Consider the following 23,312-nt stretch of genomic DNA (forward strand, 5'->3'; position numbering starts at 1 on the left):
GCAAACCCAAAGGTATGGGAAGCCTGTAGCTCATCTAAGCGCTCCTCCAGCTGTTCACTAAACGGTTTGTCCCTTTGAAACTAATTTTTCATCATTTGTCTTTTGGTATTTCACCTTTTTTCAAGTGTTTTCCAACTGAGTAGGTAATAAAATATGTATGCTGAAAGCTCCACAGAGAATAAAATGTGTTCCCACCTATTTCTTCTTGTTGTTGCTGCTGATTCGGGTAATCCAGTTTTTGAAGTTCTGAGTTACTTCTCCATGGATGTGGAACCAAATAAGCAAATGACAAATCAATTGTTGGCTGCTTAAGGAAGAAAAGTACTTGTGGATGAGAACTGTACGGGAATGCTCCACAGCTTCCTCTTTGAGATGCCTGCTGGTGTCACCTACGCAGCAGGCAGAGGGAGTGGAGATGTGGCCTTTCAGGGGTTTTGTGCATGTGAAGGCAGAGGGGGCAGCGTGTGGCTTTGTCCAGCTTTCACTATGCAGGAACATTGACGAAGCATTTTTAAGAGTGAATTACTGCCACCTGAGACAAATGAAAAATGAGCAGTTATGTCTCATAATGGTGTTTCTTTCCTGGGCTAGATGTGGAGTGAGACCTTTATTCCTTACTCCTTATTATGAACTGGGACAAGCGTTTCCAATTTTTTTTTTCCTTGCTCACTGCTGTCCTGCAGTAGAAAGATACAGCGTAAAGGAAGGTCTGGGGAGGAGGAATGAAAAAATAATAATAAAAATAAAAATAGGGGGGTGATTTATGGGTGGCTCTGGAAACAGAGGGGGGTTTTGCAACTAGAAGTAGTTGACTGGGGAAGGATGGGGTCAGGTGGTGAAGAGGAAGGCTGTGGCTGGGCAGCAAGAAAAGTAGCAGGAGAGGAGCAAATGTTTGCTGGGCTGAAATCCTGCTTTGTCCTGATTAGTCACTGAGAGGCAGGAAACGGTCATGATGGCAGGAGGATAAAATAAAACTGACCTAGCTCAGGGGTTTCTGGCAGCCACAGACTTCTTTCCCTTCTTCCTTCGTTGCTGATTGGCCTGAATCATCTGGCTGCTATTCCATCAGCCTGTATGGCTCTCCCTCTAGTTTAAGAAATAACTCCATCTATCTCTGTCTTCCTATTATTAACTGAAGTTGGAAGCAATGTCCTTGTGGAGCCCTCAATTTCAGAGTATCTTTAAATGGATAGATTTTGGAAAAGCACCCTGTTTTCAGTAATCAGTTTTTGAAATTCTTTTTCTTGAAAGAAACATTTTTACTCTTTCATCTTCCCACCTGTAAGAGTTTATTTTTATTTCTCTTACTAATCTCCCCTCTATCACCTGGACAACAGGGATGGGAAAGAAAAGGAGAAAAAGGAAGAAAAAAATACAGTCCATTTTCTTCTAGTTTTCATTTTAATTGTGATTTGGAGTGGAATAATTTTTTTCATGGAAATTGATTACGTTGCAACCCATTGTTCTTCAGAAAACACAGTTGTGCAAAGAGCCTTTAGGTTCACCATTCTGTAGTTAAATTTTGATATGAAGGCATGTGATAAAGCTATTGAAAATACTTAAAAGTACTTATAAGCATTTATTTTCCTGCAGATTAAAAAAACAGAACAAATTTCAAAGAATAACAAAGAGCAAATGCTGCTGAAACAGCATCGCCAAGTGTGGTGGCAAGAGCATAAAAGACTGCGTGAGAATAGGTAAGACCTGAGGAATCTTAGTTAGTTATTATTAAAGAAATACATCAGCAGACAGAGAGGTAGGTGCAAAGAGAACAGATGAAAGGAGGGCAGAACAGGGTGGATGTTCCGCATGTACTCAGTGGCACATACCGTGCTCTCCAGCTGTTTAGCTGACCTGTCAGAATCTGAAGAGCCTGTATTTGTAGGAGTATCAGAAGTTTTCCGATGGTTTTTAATCATTTTAAGTGTCAGTGCGTCTCTAGGTATGTTGAATCGTTCACAGTTATAACAGGGAATGTTAATATTGCTCATGAGAAGAGAATTATCCTCTCATTGCTAAAGATGAACGAAGCATTCAAGAGACATTTGAATAACGTCATTGATACTATACATGTACTTTTACTTTTGGTTGGCCCTGAAGTGGTCAGGCAGTTGGACTTGATCCTTTTAGGACTCTTCTGACTGAACTATTCTATTCTATTGTATTCATGCTGCAGAAGCTGTTTTCTCTTCTTTTGAATGATGTATGCATGTACCTTATCTTAGAATTTTCAGGAACGAACGCTTTTGGTGGCCTGCTGCAGGTGTTTTTATGTTCTGTTTTTTTTTTTTTTTTTTTTTTTTCTTTTTTCCAGAAATACTTGTAACTTGCTGACCAAACTACAGACAGCTTTGTTGTCCTAGGTCTACTAGCTTACATTTTGCATGTACAGCAGATCAATAACAGCATGTTTTGCTCAAAAGAGGGTGGCTTCCATGCTACTTTTCTGTAAAATGCCTGACCTTAATAGATTTCCAGGCAGAGAATCTCTCTTTTTACTTAATTATCAGAGCTTATCATTCTTGTCAATTTAATAAAAAAGAAATCAAATCTTCTGTATTAAAGCAAACAAACAAAAAAACTCTTTCATGTCTTGCAGGGAAAAAGCAGAAGCAGAAGTAAAGATTGTTCTTGATGAAGGAAGTCATAAGTCTGACTTTTTTTTGGATATACGGGACTTGGGTAAGACTTTCCAGTTCATGTCTTGGTTCTTTATTATAGTCAAAATTATCTTGATTACTTGTTTATGTTTTTAAATGCCTGTCATGACAGCTTTAGATTTAGGAAGTATAGTGCTACCTAATACTCTGTGTGTTTGAGAAAGCTTTATGTTTCATTTGGATATAGAGCAAAAATTATCAAAGGAATGGGATGCATACCAAACAAATACTGTAGCTCCTATCTGGCAACTAAGAGAGAATTTGAAATTCTGGATGTCTGAAATGCAGCATTCCCTCTCAGAAGACTTTTGTCTGAAATATAAGTTCAATCCAGTTGACATGTTACAGCAGGTTGGTATTTTAACGTTACAGTTTCTAATCATTGTCTTTTTAGCATTTTTATTTATTTATAAGCAATGTTTTACGGATATAACTCAGAGTATTCAGTAGGCTTTGTATTTGTGGCACTGCAAATTTTTCACTAAAATCTGTAAAAGCATAGCAGTGTGAAACTGGAAATCAAGCTTTTTGTTTCCAAATAAGAAATTTCATATTCTAGCAATATGAAGTAACACTAATGCATTTCATGACATAGATTGAATTTGTGAAGAAGCAACAGGAAGAAATTCTGGAATTTCTTAACCTTGAAAGTCTGACTGTGGAAAGACAGCTTGAAGCCTATAAAAGAAAAGTAAGCTTTTCCTTGTAAGTTTAGTTAACGGTTTCTGAGAAAAAATATAATGCAGAGTAGTCTGAGCAGCATTTTTCATCACAGGCTTTAGTGCGTTCTTCTGAAGAAAAAACCAAACTTTTCCATGAAGTTCCTTCAGCACTACTATCTTTGGAGTTCCCCTATCCAGATCTGAAGAACTTAATTATCAAGGAGTACTGTAAGCTTGCAAATGAGTACTGGTCTAAGCTTCAAGAGGTTGATCAACAGCTGGAAGTCATATATAGGTAATGACACCTGTTTCTAGATTTCTTTTGCTGGGGAAAAAATAAACTATAATGTATTTTACAATCTACAGATCATGTAGTTACCCTTACCACGATAGCTGGTTCTATTTTATTCAGTGCAGAAAATAGTTGGCTCACTGCCCAATTCTATGGGGTTAAAGCCAGTAACTGTTTGCACAGCTGTGAGAATTGAGGCAGTCCTTTCTAAAGAACTCATCTGAAATAATAAGTGAAACGTTTTATGAATTAAAAACCAACAATCTGATGCGTCTCAAATGTTCTCTTCACACACTTTTATATGAGTAGAAGTGATTCTTTCTGTGTGATACACTATCAAATTAAGTCAGAAAAGTACAGCCTTTCTGAGGGAGATCTTAAATGTATTTATTTATAAAGTTGATAAATAGGTCCAATCTCTTCAAGGATGTTGGTTCATTGCAGTAACTGTCATCACAAATAAATGTGAAACTGTATGTAGATTCAGAATAGTTTAATAGTATGTAGATGGGGAGTAAAGGGGAAGAATGTGGCTCAAGAAAAGCTGGTGGAAGTGGCAGTGGCACCAACCTGCTAGAGGGGTGCACAGGTAGGCTGCCTGGGACAAATTACCTGATTTGGGTCTGTGTATGCCAGTATGATTAGATGGGAAGGTATAAAATCATAAATGAATCATCAGCAATTGTCTTGGGTATGGAATTTAAGCTAAATCTTGATCTTTTTGTTTGCCTTCTGTTCCTGAATCTTTATTGCTCATTTTGATTTCTATGCTTCTATCCACAACATTAAAATATTTTCAACACAAAAGGCAAAATTTGCTTTTTTCTTGTAGAATCGCTTACTTTCAAGACATGGGGTTTATAAAACACATCATTTTTTGTTACTTTTTACATTTGTTTTGGAAAATTTGCATGGAAATACTCTGAGTTTGCAAAGATACAGCCTTAAGATTTAATTATTCAATAATTCATCAAGGTAACCTTGATCCAACAGATAATACTGTGAAAAATTGAGTGATGTAGATTTTTGACCTTATGTATCCACTGTACTTTACTGACTAATGCAGCGCTTGTGAAATCTCTGCAGTTATCTCACTGCTGTCTACCTGAAGATGACAATACAACTGCCATACATTTTCTCTCGTTCTTGTAATTTGAAGTTGCTCAGTAGAACAATACAATTATGTAGTAACATAATGGTAACTTTTTCCTCCAAGGATCTGAGGATTATTTCTGTCATTCTTCCTCTGTCATCATATGTGTGAAAGTACAGAAAAGAGCACTGGGTTAATACGTATATCATTGTTTAACTGTTCAGGCTTTCTGCAACAAAAAATTGGAAATGTGCATAGAATATCTAAAGAAGAAAACTGAGAATAAGGTAATCTGGTCTGCTATGTTCTTTGTGTGTTTTTCAGTCCTACTAGAGTACATGCTACAATGTGTATTGCTTTTAGAAACTTAAAAAAGAAATAGGAGTAGAATGTTTGATCAATCCAGATCCACTTATTGTATTGATGCTGAAACACAATTTTATTTTATTTTATTTTTTTGGGGGAGGGCATTGTCCCATAAATTGTGGACTTGGAACCAATGTGTTACAGCCGATGGCACTGTTATATTTTTGCCACGATTTCCAAGGGTGTCTGAATTATCTGAATAACTGAAAGATGAATTGAGTACTACATATTTAGCACTGTATCTTCAGCAACATCAAATGAAAGGAATATTATGACTAAGTCAAGTATACCTGGTCCCTCTTTTTGGGTCTATTGACAGGATGTTCCTGCTGAACAACCAGCAGTGACTCAATTGATAGAGAAGTTAACATATCACTTGGTACAGAGAAGTTAACATATCTCTTGGTGGCATTGTTGCAATCCGTCTGCAGATTCAACCACACAGCGGTGCATCAAGTTCAGGTTGTCCCAGCTATTGCAGAGGATATGTGAGGATTATAGGGCAGAGAGGGTAACTTCTCTTCCAAGTTGTTTGTATTTTGCAGGGTGTGTAAAGCTGAGGATTAACCCTGGGTAAGTGTTTCAAAGGAAAGAGCTGCTGCAGGGCTGTTGAGTATAAGAGAATCACCTTGCTTCAGTTCTGAAACAAAATAATGAAGTGTTTTCTAGTAGCAGAATGATATATATATATATATATATATATATACACACACACACACACACATATGTATATAAGAAAAGCAAGCAGTATATTTAAAATTTGGGTTGTACATTCAGCGTTGTATAAGCTTGTCAATACCCTGTCACTGAAGCACCATGATGCTAACTTAAATATTTATCTAAAATGTGATGGTGCTTTCCAGATTCTTTTTAGGTGAGGTCTTCCCTTCTGGAATTTTACAAGAGTTTTAAGTAAGGAAATGTCTTGCATTTAATCAGGCAGTATATTTTGTAATTCTGTCTGTTTTATAGTTGTGAATATACTGGAATGGATCATGCTGGGCTGGATTGTGTTGGGCTGGACAATGCTTTTTTTAGCTGTTTGTCTATGAACAGCTGACAAAATCTAAGCGCAGCTGACAAAGCTTGGCACAGCTGACAAATCAAGACACTGGCAGTCAGTGTTTTCCTACTCACAATAAGCTACTTGCAGCTCTAGCTGTAGCTGTTAGCTCCCCAGGGTATTCTCCACCCCTCTCAATTTCTCTGTCTTGTTCCTAGGTAGTACAGAGATCATAGAATCACGGAATGGCTCGGGTTGGAGCGGACCTTAATGAGCACCTGGTTCCAACCCCCTGCCATGGGCAGGGATGCCACCCACTAGAGCAGGCTGCCCAGGGCCCCATCCAACCTGGCCTCCAGGTTGAATGCCTCCAGGGATGGGGCATCCACAACCTCTCCGGGCAACCTCTTCTAGTGTCTCACCACCCTCTGAGTGAAGAATTTCTTCCTAACATCTGATCTAAATCACTTTGATAGTTGAAAACCATTCCCCCTTGTCCTGTCATTATCTGTCTGAGCGAAGAGGACATCTGTCTCTCCATCTTATTTATAAGTCTACTTGAGAGATTGAAATTGAGATGCATCATTAGCTGGCTATTAGAGCAATATACAAGTCAGAGGGATCCTTGCAGAGATGAGAGAACTGAGGTGGAGACTGGTGCAGGAACTGGTGCACCTGCCCATGTGCTCTGGAGGCACAGCAGGTCACCAGACCAGCCTTCTGAGCTGTTCCCTGCTCTCAGGTTTGTGGTGTGAAGTTTCCTGATTAAGATGGATCTTACTCTGCCTCACTCCTGTAGATGGAAGACCTATATTTGTTCATGAACTAGAATGTTTGGAAAGAATGCTGTGTTATCTTAAGAAAAAGAAACGGTACTCAGCATCAGTTGCAGTCAGATATTTAAGTCATGCATGGCAAAGAATAATTAATTTGTTCATTAAAGTTACTCTTCAGAAAGCCCATATTTCACACAGATTCTAAAATTAATAAATGAACATTTCATTAAACTCCTCCCTTTTCTCTACAGGGAGCTTTTCAAAGCACTCATTTCTGAGGATCAGTTGCAAGACATCTTCTGCAGAGGCAGTAAAGGTTGCAAAAATAGCACATCTTCCCAGTAGCACTTCTCTATCAAAGCTCAGGAGCTGTTATCTTTGGAGAACTGTGTCCGCTGTACAAGCCCTACAACCTGAAGGTTACAAGTTATTACTGCAACCATTCCCTGTTTAATGGATTCCTTAATCCCATTTTACTCTCCTGGGCACTATTTCTTCTTAGCATATGAGAAAACCCTCTGCTCAGACATCTATATTCATTGTCTTTCATGAGAAATTTAAGCCATCACCTATAAAGAAACACTTTAATTACTAGAGAATGTCTGCATTTGCTAATGTGATTCCACATTTTATGTTGTCTCTAGCACTTACTTGGTAGTTGTCAGTCTTGTCAGTCACTGCAAATAAACTTTTTACAGGAGCTAAATATTTTTCTTTCCCTGATTTCAAAGCAGTCTCTATTTCTCCTCATAATGCTGGATTTAATAGCAAACATCTGTGTCCTACAAATTGTTTGTCGGATATTCCACACGGTTTATAAGAAGCAAAAAGAAAATGGGTGGAGAGTAAGAATAATATAATTATGTCAGATAAGATTGTTGAGGGAAATAGGGCTCCATGCACTATTGTATTAATTTTAACATTAATCAGTGTCAAAGTCCAGTTTATTACTCTAGTATTTCTAGTCCTAAATCTGTAACTGCACAAGTGCTGTGGAGCTTTTTCATCTGAGTTTGCACTACTGTAGTGTAAAGCATCCCCACAGAGGAAATATATGAAGTCCTGGGTAGACAGGGAAGTCAGTGGGCAGCAAGGTGAGGTGTGGCTGGGTGTGACATCGTGTGCCGCGCTAACTGTGCCAGTTCATTGGGTCTGTTCAGCTGGCATCTTTTTCATTCATTCCAGTCAGGCTGCTGTTGAACTTTTATTTTTATTTTTTTATTCCTAGCACATTTTGTGAATTACTCTAAAGCTGTCAGCAAATGCAGACTGTGAATGTTTCTCTTTGGAAAAGCAAAGATCTAAGTATCGGTGTATTACCTTTGTACTGTGACGTGGTACTGTTACCTGCAGACACTTGGTCATTGTGGTTGTTAATTTTCAATGAGTTGCTTTCATTTTACTCTGATAAACAGTTAAGTTACACAAACTCACTACAACAGAGGGTCAGCTAAGAGTTAATGCTTCATATTGTGTCCCCCCCCCACCCCTAAAAAAAAACCAAAAAAAGTTATATGTGGAATCTCTCTATATACTTATTACCACTGCAGAGCTCTGTTTTGTTTTGTTTGTAGCACTAATGGCATTAATAACGTTGCTGGAATTTATTGAAGGAAGTAGGATGTGATTTTTCATTATGCGGTTATCTTCGTTGTGTCATCTGGGTAAAGATGAGAGTAACTTTTAACATTTATTCAAAGAAAAACAATATAGGGAAAGTACACATGGAGGGCAAGAAACAAGGTGTTCATAGTTATGGAATAAATTATTTAATGTTTCTTCTTAATTTGGTTATATGTTGCCGCCATTTTGATCATGGAATAATGATTCTATGCTGAAAATGGTGTAGTAAGCTAAGGAACATTTTTATTTCGTTAAATGGGGAATTGAAGGAAGAGAAGGAAGAAGCTCTGATCACTAGGTGTCTCCATAAAGGTGGGTGAAGGTCAAATCCTTCTTTTTTCCTACCTGATCATCTCTAAGACCAGAAAGGTAAAAATAAAACTCTTCTGTCTGCTTGAAGAAAGCTACAAAATGAATGCTATTAGGCAGGTGAAAATAATGGAACTCAGTCCAAATTCATGCCAACTTCATGGCAAAGCAAGCAACAATGGAAAGTGCTGGAGTGGGATGGGGGAGAATGTGAGAAGTGTCATCAAGAGGTTGGGTTCCCTTGCCTGAGAGTGCATTACTTGGAAAAATGATTTATTGAAATGGGTTATTTTGTCTGCGTTCTTGAGGGATGTCTGTAGGTGAAGCATTCCATATCTTTAAATGAGCAGACCTAGGGATATTCTTTCTCAATTTCCCGGTGTATTTTACAGTGGTGATTATGCACTGTTTTTATTGCACAGCATTCTTTAAACAAAAATTGTGTTAAACTGTGTTAAATATATATTTTAAATATTTTTCTTTACTGCTCTCTCTTTAGAGATAATTGTAGATTGTATCATAAAATCTAGTTTAATATTACGTACGATTGTTTCACAAGACAGCACCTTGGTCGTCTTTTCTAAATGCCTGGTATTTCTGCCTACAGAAGGATAAAGTTGTCCTAACATCTTACTGAATTCAGGGCCATTACATACCAATATACCACTGCTGGCTCAGGAAGTCCAAGAGCTGCAAACAGTTGGATGCTGCAGGAATTTGGTGTGGGGTGTAGATTCATATAATTACCTTATTTTAATTATACCTGGGCTTTTAGTCACTTTTGAGAAGAGGTCTCTGGGATAGAGACACCTTTTGGTCTGACTTAGTATTGCTGCTCTGACATTAATGCTGCTGACGAAAGCCTGATATTTAAGGCCTACATGGCAACGTGTTCAGGCTGAGGGTAAAATCTAACCTCCAAACCTGTGTTACTGTGCTTGAGTTTTTTTGACGTTTATTACGTCTTGCTACTCTAGTTTTCTGAAATGCATGCAGGCATACTGATTATTTCACCTCCTACTTAAAAGAACAGGAATCTTTTGTCTTGCCATGATTCTGTGGCTATCATAAGTTTTTTTGACTAATCCCTTATTTAGCTGCATACAGATATTATTTCATTCACTTTAATCTTTTCATTAGTGCTCAGTGGCAGAAACCGATCATCTTCCTTTTTCACACCATATTTTCCATGCTGTGTGACTATTTATTAATGTAACTTCATTGAGAAACACAATGTCGTTCCCTAATAAAAAATAATAAAAATAAAAACCAGTAAAAGGTCACATTAAGAAAGCAGTCTGCATTTGCTTTGTTTCATTAAAGAAAATCTGTATTTTCCAGCTTTGATCTAATACCAGGTTTACAGGTTCAGGGTTGTGTCATAGAACCCACTGAAGGTTTAGCCTTGCTTTTTTTTTTTTTTTTTTTTTGTAAACAGCTAGAACCAAACTTCTCCTTTTAAAATGTTAAATTACTTTGGATCTGATTGTGTTGAATTTGAATTTCTGTAGGAACACTGAATGGAAAGAAGAAGATCAGTGGGTTTTTCAGACTGTTATCAATCAGTATCCAAGTGATCTTCAGAGAAGAAGGACTTTGTACCTTGATGCGCTGCAGAGATACCTTCCTCACAAATCTAGGCACGATCTGGTCAGTGTTGTTAGTTTAGCTATATACATTCTTGTATAAAGCATGTAGTGAGCATTTGTATTAAAGAATGCTTATCAAAGGTTTTTATTTTGTGACTTCTTAACTATAGATTTTATTCTGTACAATGAGATATGTTCCTGTCTTAAAAACAAACAAACAAAAACCATTCACTTCTTCAAAATAAGCACCATGGAGATTTTACACAACCTCTTACTGCCAAATTCACACAACTAGTTTGCTAGCATTGCTTTTTGCTATACAATTTTATAGTTATGTCTCACTATTCTGCTTCTCTTGTTATTTTTATCTTTTATAAGGATGTATAACATTGTCACACTGTCTAGGAATAGTTATTTTAATTGCTCTATGGCACATATATAGCAGGAAGAGTGGAAACTTATCTCCTGCTCTCAGAGAGAGGCTATTTTTACATTCATAATGCATTTCAAATTGATTACTGATTCTTTTTACACTCCACAGTGAATAAGCACATAGCAGCTAATAGAGAAACCCAGTTCAAGGCCAGAACATTTCAGGATGTCATAGGGAAAGTAGGAGTCTTTTCTTATCTCTGCATGTATTTTTAGACCATCTACTTCCTTATGTTTGAGGAGTGCCTAGTGCAAAGGAGTGGCAGTGTAGTGATAGCGATGAATAGCATAATTTCACCAAAGGTAAAGTTCTGGTGGATTTCAGAACTTTTGGATGTGAGAACTGGTCTAAAGAATTATATGCCTTGTATATGTGTACTTTTAAACATATCCATTATTAATGGGTCTCCCTAATTCTTTGGAGAGTCACTTAAAATTTAAAAATCATCATTCTGCATTGAATGTGGTATGCATACCAGCATGACAAATACAGAAATGTTAAAACAGTACTGAGAATCTGCTCTTAAAATGTTTGTTATATTAGCATAACTAAACTTAGAGCCTCCTATTCTTCCTTCTTTCTGAAGAATGGATCATTGGACTAGTACCTGAGTGCTTGATCTGGTAGCAGGTCATGACAGAAATCTACTTTTTAGAAGAACAAACTGTGCATCACATTTCTTGCTCAGTAGTTTCTTAGCTTAGTTTAGCTGCTTGCCAGTAAGACTCACCTGAGTTTCAGAGACCAGTGATGGCAATGTGAACCTCTCATACAGTGGCTTACACACATCTGAGCAAAAAAAAAAGTCTCCAGAGGTAGCGGTACCACTTTAGCTTCATTGATCTGTGAGCCAAGAGGAAAATCTATGAACTAGGTACCAGGTGAGTCAGCATGCCCCTGCCAAAGGCCCTGAAGTGAGCATCAAGGGTGGTGCCCTTGGAACTTGTGAGCAGAAGGCCATCTGCATCCTTGTAACCGGTAGTTTCTTGGGATGTAAAACAGGTCCAAGTTTCTAATGCCTTAGACTATGGAGCCTTACCTGTCACTATTTCTGTCAGTGTTGTGAAGCTTGAATGTCCTCTGGAAAATCAATGAATAAGGCCAAAGAAGGTGTATTTAAGATTAAAAACTGTGTATTGGTAGCGGCAGAATGCTGCTTGGCAAGCCAAAAATCAATTTCCAAATTTCCTGTTAAGAAAGAAAAAGTGAATCTAATTCTCTGTACTATGCTTGTACAACTGCTTTAAGTGGTGGTCTGTTTTTCTATAGGAGATCATAACATTCTATGAAAAGCATCGTGCTAAAAGTGTTCAGTATCTCTGAAGATGTATTGAAAGGATCTAACCTGCACTGTATGTACTCTATGGCAAGAACGTGTTTCATTTATTCTTATTCCAGAAGTATAGTTCAGGAAAGAACAGTGGTTTGTCAGGATCCTGAAGTGCCATGTGATAGGGGTCAACACCAGGGAAATACTGGAATGCTGTCACGGCCTACTGACACTGGGAGACTGCAGTATACCCAATGCCTGGCAGAATACTTTCAGGCCCTAATTGTGGATTCCATAGGGATATTGGTGATGTAATAATTATACAAATGGTATTCAAGGTTTGCAAAATACGGTATTAATGAATGGTGTTAAGCTTTTCTGAAATGCTTTACTTTTTTAGGTTATTCATGAGAGAGCTTGGGATCATTACAATTTCCTCAGGAATCAACACAGAGTTTTGATATTAAATTGGATTCAAGCTAGGAAGGCCTTTTTACTTAAGGCGGTGATGGCTGTTGCTGAAGCCTCTGCTGCTCAGGAAGAAGAAGTAGCGTCTGCTAATAACAAACAGAAGCAACAGGAGATTTGTGCTGATCTGAAAGCCAAGGTAGGTTCTGTTATAAATCTAGCACAAGCACATCTGTTTTGTACTGCCAAATTCAAAATGAATGCAGGCAAAAACTTGAAATTGTAAAAATTAAAGTATGGTTTTGAAGATTCTCCATTTCGTTACTCATAGGGATCCTTGTAAGTGTCATATTCTTACAGACTCTTGAACTTAGTTTGTATTTTTTTTTTTTTTTTAATTAAGAATTTGGTTGCCTACTATGTTTTAGGCCTTACTCTTAGTTTCATACTGTGGGTGTAATCTCTGCATGAACTGTGATCACATTTATTGGTGGATTTTGAACACCATCTAAGAGTTTGAACTGGTATTTCTGTATTGGAAGACCAAGATCTGTTCTGCTGTTTAGAATATGAGAGACTGTAAACAAGCCACCAGGAGAGAGGTCTGGTGTCAGACTCTGCTTTCATTTTTAACTCTAGCAAATCACAAAATATTTGTGTGTTTTGGTTTCATCCTTAGCAAAGTGGGCTTAATACCTGTACTGTGTGAGGTTTATGTCATAATTGGGTTAAACGCTAGAATCTTCATAAGTGGCAGTGAAACATGTTCCATTCATCATCACTACCACTAGTCTATTTGATAAAGGGTAGTCTGTTTTCAGAGAAATAATGAGTATCTGTCTTCATTTCTGTTTACTTTTCAGCCATAGAAAGCATTCTTAAAAATTGATCCCATATTGTGTTTGCCCTTGTTATAGAAGTTTCACAATATCCTGAAAGGAGATTTGCTGTGTGAAGAGGTGAACAAGACTTAAAACAAACAAACCCTGTGTTTTTTTCAAAGGGTATTTTTCTAAATAAAATCGGAGGAGCTTGGACACAAGAGGAGAGCATTATGTTGATGCCTGAGGCTTTTATAAGGGGAATCATATTTCTGGGCACGAAAGGCATTTGTTTGAACTGTTCTCTGATTTTCCACTTGCACAGAAATTATCATATGAAAGCATATATGATGTATTATTCTCACTTTATCAACATTGTCTTTGAACCCTTTTCCATGAAGTACTAAAGAGCTGAAAATCACAGTAAACCTAACTGTGGTTAATCAGAATTTTTGATTTTGAGTTTAGTTTTTCACTGTAATAATAGTACGAAGGACTGCCCTCGCCCCTTCCTAGAGTCTTCTGACATAGGAAGGTTTGAATCCAAACAGTTTAGGGTTAGAAGCTGTCTGGGCTTGACTGAGTGGGGAATGCCTGACTTCAGAGCCAGGCTGCTGCCAAGTTGTGTGAGGAATGCTTTTCTAGAGCTCGATCTTGACCCCAGGCCTCCCTTTCTGGGATGGCTGTTTCTCTTACCTGCACTAGCACTTATTCCAGAATTGTGAATTTTATCAGCCAGTCACTTTTTTTCCCCCCTCATAAAAATACCAGGGAAGTGTTATGTTATCTCCGTGTAGCTTAAGATTCTCACTGTTGCATTCATTGCCTCAAAGTCTTTAGATTGTGACCTCCTGCTTCCAGTAACCTGGAACTGTTTGAAACTTAAACCTATTAGGCCTACACATCTCAAGGGTTGCTTTCAAAGGTGACTTTAAAAAAAAAAAAAAAAAGTTGAAAGCCTGATGAAAAGCAATTCACCTGCTTCTCAGAAGAGAGGAATAAAAAAGGTACAGTTTTGCTGTTACAGAAAGAGATCATTGTGACCCTGTTTTGATCAGTTCTGCAACTGAAGGGGCTAGCGGATGGAAGCTGAAACCGGGCATGCTATTTTTCAAGATTATCCTGAATATATCCGTGTTTTTCGTCTGGTTTTGGCAGCTATATATGCATTTGAAAACTTATACTTTGTCCAGTTATAGTTCCTTTTTCAGACTTTTCTTTCCACACTTCTAATTGTGCAACTACAGAAGTCATACTGTTATTGAAAGTGGTTGTGGGCAACTATCAGCTAAAAAGTAACTCTGGGTTTGGGAGTTAAGTGTACACCAACTAAAAACCCATCGTGATGAGGATCTGTAAGACAAGATTTAAAAAAGTGCATCTCCCTCTGCAAAGGAAGGAATGTAGAGCTGGACTAGCAAACATGTTATTTAAAGTTCTTTTAAATGCACTGGAGGCAACTGTGCCATCCATGAGACTGGGCTTTGTGACTGACAAGAGGTGATAAAACAATTAAAAAGTGAAACAGCAGAGAAGTTAATTTATGCTTGTAACATGTTTTTACTTGGGAATGGATTTTTAAATTCCTTTTCCACATTCCGTGTCACAGAATATCAGTGTGCATCCCTAACAGAAATCAGGGTCTCTAAGGAGGAATTTTGAAACAATCCAAGAAGCTCAACTGAAATAAATCATAAGGGCCATATCATAGTCATCTGAATGAAATAAAGTGTGAAATGGAGAATACTAGTGGGGATATACTATATATCCTTAAAGAATGAATGTTTCTGATACACATCTTTAACCCCTTCCCCCCCCCCCCCCCATTTCCCTGGAAGGGGGTGGGGGAGGGAAGGAAACAAAACTGTGGGAGAACTACACCTTAAACGAGTGATGGGCAATGACCCATGTTATATTTTTGGTGCACTTTGTGGATTTATCCAGGTTCAGCACAGTGCTGTGTTTTATTGAAATTCCTCTTCCTAAACAAGATAAAGCGCGTTGTTCTTTGTCAAAAGGCAGTTAGGTAATAAAGTGGGAGTGATCTTTTAAGAGGGTTAGTAGTGTGCTGCTTCACAGTTGGTTTCTAATGGCTTGAAGTACTTGCTGTTCTGCATTTATAAATTCAGTCAATGTTTGCATGCATTCAGAATATTATTTTTGAATTGAATTTATGAAAATATTTGTAGTCCAGTTATTTCCACCTTCATATAAAACGGTTTAAAAAGGACAGTCAAGGAAAGACTTACAAAAGTAGATTAAATGGGAGTTGAATCTCCTGAGCATGATGCTTAGAGTGCTTTCTCTTCCTTCACATAAAACAATGTATCCCTTTTCCTTTAAATCTTTTGTGTTCCAGGATTAATCCCCACTCCAGTGCTAAAATCTCTTGCAACAGATTGTTAATTTTTGGAGGGCAATTTTTGCACTCCTTATCCTGACAGAAGCTAAGATAAACTAATTTCAAAAGAAGGATAGTTCAATGGAATTGACGGAAATGTTACAGGTTATGTAAAGGATGTTGCAGATAGACTTTCTTCTTCTCCCTTCATGTATAATGAGAACTTTTTTTTTTTGTTGTTTTTTTTTTAGTAGTCAAATATAGTCAAATCACTGATTTGAATGACTAATACAGGAGATCAACATTAAGGTTCTGCAACTGGCTGCTCATGGCTTGGACTGGTGTACAGTTTGTTGGGTTAAAAACTGGCTGGACAGCCGGGCCCAAAGAGTCGTGGTGAATGGAGTCAAATCCAGCTGGAGGCCAGTGACTAGTGGAGTCCCCCGGAGCTCAGTACTGCAACACAGCTGCATGTGTTTCTTTCTGTTCTTCTGAGAATACCATCACAATTCCATTTAAAATACCCACTGTGCCCCAAAACTTCAATCAGAGGAGCATTTGGTGCCTCTGCTGAGACATATCTGTCTCAGTCACCTGGCTGCTCAGTTTATCAAAGCTTGTAGGATCACAAATATGTTTGAGACTTACACTTATCTGCCAGATTTAGTTGAAATTGTCCAATGATCCCCAAATTACTTGGGAATGGGTAGTAAGACAAGCAGACAGCTCACCTTAACCTTATGTTCTTTGGAGAATAATCTTCCTTCTTCAGCTAGGAAAGTAGCACCTCAGGCAAGTAAAATAGTATGCAATAGTACTTTCCAAAAGTAGTGAAATATCAAAGACACTGTTCATAGCACTGCATAAATAAATAGAAGTGAGCTTAATTTGCTATCCTTACATACACAGTACAAAGTAGTTGTAAATAGAATTGCGGTTTAAGGTTATGTATGAGTGAATATTTAAACCTACAAAATATTTAAACTTGTTAATAATATGTTGACACTCCTGTTGTCAAGAACTGTAACATGTCTAAATAATACTGACTGACAGGAGAGAAGAAATGCCAGGACAAGCTGTGAAGAGTAAACCATTGACGTATTGTCTTGAGCAAAGGTACCGTGACATGCTTCCAGCTTCAGGGAATCATAGAATCACAGGATGGCTCAGGCTGGAAGAGACCTCACAGATCACGCAGTTCCAACCCCCTGCCATAGGCAAGGACGCCACCCCCTAAATCAGGTGGCTGAGAGCCTTGTCTAACCTGGTCTTGAACACCTCCAGGGATGGGGCATCCCCAGCTTCTCTGAGCAACCTATTCCAGTGTCTCACCACCCTCTGACTGAAGATTTTCCTACTAATCTCTAATCTAAATCTCCCCTCTTTTTGTTTAAAACCATTCCCCCTCATCCTGTCATCTGATTGAGGAACTGAAACTGGTCTTCTGCAGCATCACAAGGTTTATAGGTACCAATCCCAGCCTTAGTGACTAAATTTCCTAACTGAAAATAGTGTCTTTTTACTAGTCTTTCTTTGACAGAGGATTATTTTCAAATGATTTTCTTCTGTATCCCTTTTTCTGATGTAAGCACTTTTGTAGCTGAAAAAAATGTCTATGGTTCTATTAATGATGAAAAGTTACCTTTATCCATTTTCTGATTTTCAATTTTTATTTTTTTTTCTAGTGGTGGATATGAGCTTTTGTGGGACAAAATTTAATCCTAATGACAATAGACTTGTTTTCCTCCATTACTTCTTGCAGACTTCTTGCGGAGGGTAGCCTGTGGAGCACAAGCTACTCAGGAGTGCCAGTCAAAATTTACTAGAGGTGTTAACTTTCATTGTTAATGTCAGAAGGTAAACTCACTCTGTGATTAGAAAAACAATCAAACTTGCAAATGTATTATTTCTTAGTTGTCTTATTACCAAATGCTCTAATCAAGGATTTTTCATATTTTTTTTGTAAGTCAGTTAGAAGCAGAGAATACTGTTAGCTTGTACCATTTGCCTGGTTTGTCATTCAAGGGACCCTATGGAGTCTGGAGGTAATTCCAGTTCTTCAGAAGATTTGAAAGAATTCCCGCTCTAGAAGAGAAGAGGGAACAGTTTTGTTTGTTTGTTTTGTTTAGAGCTGAAAGGTACTGGAGATTTCAGACCACTATCTGTTGTTATCATGATAGCTCGTTGTTCACATAACTGCTGTTGTCATTGACCATTGATGTTGTAAACTACTTCATGTATTAACTATCTGGTCTCAGGAGTTGAAGCACTCTTTTTTACAGTAAGACAGACGAGTCCTTCACCATGGTGGTAGTGCTAAGTCTCCTCCCTGAGGAAAAGGAGCAGCGCTCTCACTGCTGAACCACTGAGTCAGTGACCTGCTGCTTCGGAGCCTGTGCTGCCCTGTAAGCTCTGTGTTAGAGTGGCTGGCATTTTGTTTCTGCTAAGTGTCAAAAGTACAGTCTGTATTTCATTTTACTCTTTCGCTGTTTTGTACATCAGCATGTGTCAAAATGGTGTGGGCCAATTTGCACATTGATGAGCAGGTTTCAAAACTCAGCGCTTTGCAGTTTCAGAATGTTTAGCTTCACAGAAGCCATCTTATACCCAGTGGTGAGCTACAGGACAACCTGTCACTGACTTGCATACTGATTCGTTCTTCTAACTTTTGTAAACTAGCTGTGAATCAAGGTCATTTAATCATGTTATGAATGAAATAGAGCAGGACAGAATCCAGGTCCATCCTTGTATTGATTCTGTGATGTGAAGAGAGAAGTAGTTTAAAAAGAAACAAACAAAACCCAAAACTAACCCACCAAACCTATCTTAAGAGAAAGCTGTCTGATATGAGGCAGAAAAACTCAGAATAAAAGCACTCAGAGGAGTAAAGTGAGGAAGGGACTGAGGAGGTGAATGAGGCAAAATTAGAAAATAAGGGAAGGCTGAGAGAACATGTGCATGGGACATGATATTCAACAGGCCAGGAGAAGGATAACCTGGATATTCCCTTACTCCTATGACCTTATGGCTTCCTAAAGTGAGCTCTTCTGTTGGCACTGCAGGTTGGGTAATCTGTATTTCACTGTCTGGAAAAACAACAGTACTGGAGCCAACCCTCTGGGTGTTCAGGATTAGATGTTAGCAAGGATTTTGAATGCTTGGTGTTTGTTGAGAAGCTAGTGGCCAGAAGTATTTTAATCACTGTATCACAGAGCACAGACAACAGGATGCCTGATCAACATGTTGCTTAACCTGCTGCTGTGAGACAGGAACTCATCAGCACAGGCTTCTGCACTGCTACCACCACTTGAACTAAAATGTCAACAGCAATGATTCTTTCCAAATATTTCTACTTCATAATCATATTTTGTGTGGAACCCTCCCTGCTAAAATTAAATTTCTTACCATAGCTAGTGACATAATCTACTAGCAAGCTAGTAACTGACAGATTTTTTCTTTTTTAAACATTCACGTCAGTTCATAAGGTTATTGATAATACAAGAAAAGGAAAATGGTGTGTATGATGTTCATAGAAAAGGACTTTCTAAATTTAAAAAATGATGGCTATCTTACATTGTTTTGATAAGCTTCCCCCTCCTCTGCCCTTGAATAATATTTTAGACTCCAAGGAACTGTTCTTAATATACACTTCATTTTTTTTTCCCTTTTATGAGTTCTAGTGTTCACACCCTGAGGCACCTGTCTCATTATCTTTCCATTTAGGAATATATGCATATACTTTAATCTTATTTTATTTCCAAAAATAACACTTAGCTTTATTTCAATGTGTGTGTGTGGAGCGGGGCTGATTAGTCCAGGTTTGTTTTCCCGTCTGATAAAATTATACATCACAAGCAAGTCTATAATTCATCCCCATGTCCTTGGAGACTTCAGCTTTGAAGCAGAATTTTTCTGTGACTTCCAGAGTCCTGGCAAACAAGTTGTTAACTGGAACCATGAAATGCCCACTGCACAAGTGTAAATTTACTCTTCAGTTCCCGTACTGTGAGTACTGTATGGCTGAGAGCTGTTGGAACTACTGCGCATGGGCATAATGTTACCAGTAGGTTCAGTGATTCCCAGATGTCAGACTTTTTCTGCAAGTCCAAACAATCAATAGAGTGTGTCCAATCATCCTTTCCTGTGAGTGTCGGGGTTGCTGTGCAAGAACTATGAACTTGGTGTTTCTGTCTGTAATCCTTCTGTCCTGGAGATGCACGTGTCTTGCAACATGTATTTTTTTTTTCCCTAGCACCTAGCAGAGTCTTAAAAGTGTGAGTGGTAAAGGTAGGTTTTGTAATGGGAAATTGTGGGTGAATGCAAGCAAGTTTGGAAACACTTTTTTAATGAAATGCACTACTTTTCAATACTCATTGAATAGACATTTCCTTATAACCAGTTACTTTCGAAAAAAAAAATATATATATATATATATATATATATATATATATATATATATATATATAAAATTTTGTAGCACACTGTGCTGCTGTCTTGTTCCCTTTGGAAAATATTTGAGTCCAAGGGATTTATTAGCTCATTAACCCAAGTGGAGTTTGTGCTAAACTTCTGCTAAACTTAATAGAAATTATCTGGGTAAATCCTTGGTAGACTAGATCTTTAATTTTTTTTTTTTATTATAATTTTTTTCCCCACATGAGAATGGAGTTGCTCAGGCAGAAGGCATAGATCAGCATGTGCCACTTTCATCTGAAGAATTAACAATTAAGCTGTATTGCAAGTGAAGAGACTGCTGCTGGTAGTGAAAGTCACCTTCTTATGAATTTTCTATGTTAATCTTCTAGTAATGACCTTCTCTTGTTTGGGGAAATAAAGTTTACCAATTTTTAATATATCATCTTCATTGATGGGGTGATATATATCCAGTAAAAACAGAACTGAGAAGAATATCCTTACTGAAGACTTGATGTTGCAATCCTACAATTCCTTTAGCCTGTAGCCTTTTGTCACTTTTCCTAATCACCTTTTACATGTGTTTTGCTTGCTTCTCTTTCTCAGAACACAATGGATAGCTCTAAAATGGCCTTTTCTTTGTAAATGGAATTCCTTAGGTCACAAGCTTGATCCTTGCAGTCCTTATCTTAAAAACATGAAAAAAAAAAAAAGTCATGGTTGACATGATTTGAATCCAAACTGGTAATTAAGAGGGATATCAGAGGATTTTTTTTTCCCCTTTTCGTTATGACTTCCAGTATCAACTATCGTGCATGTTAATCGGGAATCCTCGTGTAGAATTTGAATTCTAGCTGCTTGTTTTATCTGTAGCAGTGCAGCCTGCCAGAATACTGATCTGGAGCTCTGTGTAGCCATTCTGAGTCACCTTTCCTTCCAGTCATTCTGTGGCCTTTTGGTTTGTAGTGTATTTTTGCTTCAGTTTTCACAGGATGGTTTTATTTCTTGCATGACCTTCACTGTACAGGCCCTCTTTACACCCATCAGTTGTCCTCTGTTCCTGTTTGTCTAGCTCCAGGTAGTTTAGCTGCTGGAAGGAGCTTGGTGCCAAGTTCCTTGGTATCATCCAAGGCAACTTAACCTGCTTCTAATGTAAGCCAATGTTTCTTGAAAGAGAAGACCTTACATGGTGTAACATTAGCTTGTGTTAACATAGTGGGAATTCTTAAGGAAAATCTTCCCAAAGTTTTGTCATTAAAAGATATATCTGTAGTATTAAGTACATGGTAAATATGTTATTACTATTCATGCTTTAGAGTGAAAGAACTAATAAATTATTTTTAGTGGCTTGTAGTGTACTTTACATTATTGTAATATGCAATATAGAAATAATGAACTGAAAATAGAAACGTATGTATTTTCTTCAGTGCAGCAATTTAATAATTCACTTGGCAAGAGCTCTGCTAATAATATATGAACTGTGAAATGTACTTGAAATGCTGGTTGTAATTAAAAACCTTCAAAACTTAACATTGGCAGTACTTTCATTGCTAATATGCAAGTTTCTTTTTGAATCAGGCAATAGGGGATCCAATTTTTAGTGTATTTTTAGCATTAGTTTAACCACTAGGATTTTTTGGTATTTAAACAGAACATTTACTGTTGATACAGTAAACTCTACCATTCTGATTTTGTACTAGTAGGAATGAAAGAATGCAATCAAGAACACATAAATTTTTTTGTGCATTCTGTGGTCCAAAATTACTACCTTAGGGAATCAGAATTATTGTTCAGGATTGTTTTTGTTCTTCTGTTCTACATGATGTTACCTCTGGAGGAAAAAACAGATGAATACAGTGGGTTTTCTTGACAAGAATATGTTGTAGGAACCCTGGAAATTGAACGTCAGGTAGTCACTTTTAAACAGCAAAAATATTAAAATTGTGGAAACGCATGCCACTGAGATTCCTCAAATACTATGCTATGCCTCACTGCCTGCCCTTTGATGCTCTTTGGCAGCAGCGCCCAGAGGCTCTCAGGTAGGATCGGGTTCCCACAGTGCAATGTGTTCTACAAACACCCAGTGAAGTATAATTTGCAAGGTAAATACAGATGCAGATTTGGTTTCTGTAAGAGGCAGTCCACCATATCCTTTGTTGTCATAAGTGAAAGTAGTCTAGCTCCTTATTTTTCAAGCTGTGACAATATGAACAGGGGAAGCTTGTCATTGTGGCCTGTGCCATCTTCCATGGGTGATTGTCCCCCAAATGTTCCCTTCACAGGCAGTCTGGCCCACAAAATAAGGTGAGGCTGTGGGACTAGAACTAATCTCTAGCAGAAGGATAATGTTCAAACGTGGTTTAAAAATTGAAATATTTTGACATTGGACTCAGTTGTTCGATACCTAATTTTTGGAATTTCTTACATAACAAAACATTAATTTATCTCAGCTCTGTTAAGAATGCTTTATCCTAAATTATTTTAATGCTTCATGTGGGGAATACATGGCATAGTGCCAACCTACTGAATAACATTTTATAAATATTTTGCAAATCGCCTTTTTCTGCTGTTACCAGCTTTTCCTTTTTTGTTGAAATAGCTGATCAGTTGTTAAAGGAGGTGGCTCCTCTTTCACCTTACTGAAAAGGCATGGATTGGATGAATGTGGGATGGGGCAGTGATGATGTAAAATAACATCACATGCTGCCTCCAGAAAAGAGTAAATGGGTATTGTGGGGAAGTATAGTATAATGAAACTTCCCTTCCTTCTGTCATTCTTATTACCCACTTCCTTGATCTGCAGTGGGCATATGCATTGAAAAATATTAACTAGATTAGATAAAAATGGAAAGCAGATTATACCCACTAAGTGAATGGGTTTATTTAGTAGTGATTTAAGGCAGTGTAGGTAAATAGCAATGTCAAAAGCAGTGGAGATATGAGCTGAATTATTGGTATAGGGTGGTATATTAGTTTTGCCTGAGAAAACTTTTTACATCCTTAATGTTCTGTTAGCTAAGGGAAGTTGTATATTTGATGCTTGGTTATATTCACTTGTTTGTATGAAACCAGCTGAAAATCTACATTATGCCCTAATACTGATTTCTATCTTGAATCAGAAGCCATTAACAGAAGAGCTATGTGCACAGAAGCAGGGAGAGGTTATGGCTTGTCGTGAGACATAACATATGTGACATGGAAATAACTGCTAACCAAAATGAATGAACAAGGAAGCCTGAGCTGTGTCTAGACT

The 23,312-nt window shown here is 37.7% G+C and overlaps 1 protein-coding gene across 4 annotated transcripts in view; it reads left to right on the top strand.

The window, feature by feature from the left end:
* Positions 1-23,312, top strand: part of CCDC148 (coiled-coil domain containing 148) — a 63,101-nt gene that overhangs the window by 19,204 nt on the left and 20,585 nt on the right. For all 4 annotated transcript variants that reach the window (XM_027458217.3, XM_027458218.3, XM_021277557.4 and 1 more), the window contains 7 exons: positions 1,594-1,697; positions 2,600-2,682; positions 2,848-3,011; positions 3,256-3,351; positions 3,436-3,617; positions 10,296-10,434; positions 12,477-12,683. In XM_027458217.3, coding sequence (XP_027314018.3) covers positions 1,594-1,697; positions 2,600-2,682; positions 2,848-3,011; positions 3,256-3,351; positions 3,436-3,617; positions 10,296-10,434; positions 12,477-12,683 — 975 coding nt within the window. The remainder of the gene's footprint in view (positions 1-1,593; positions 1,698-2,599; positions 2,683-2,847; positions 3,012-3,255; positions 3,352-3,435; positions 3,618-10,295; positions 10,435-12,476; positions 12,684-23,312) is intronic.

The sequence above is a fragment of the Anas platyrhynchos genome, chromosome 7 (assembly GCF_047663525.1).
Source record: "Anas platyrhynchos isolate ZD024472 breed Pekin duck chromosome 7, IASCAAS_PekinDuck_T2T, whole genome shotgun sequence".
Lineage (NCBI taxonomy): Eukaryota > Metazoa > Chordata > Aves > Anseriformes > Anatidae > Anas > Anas platyrhynchos.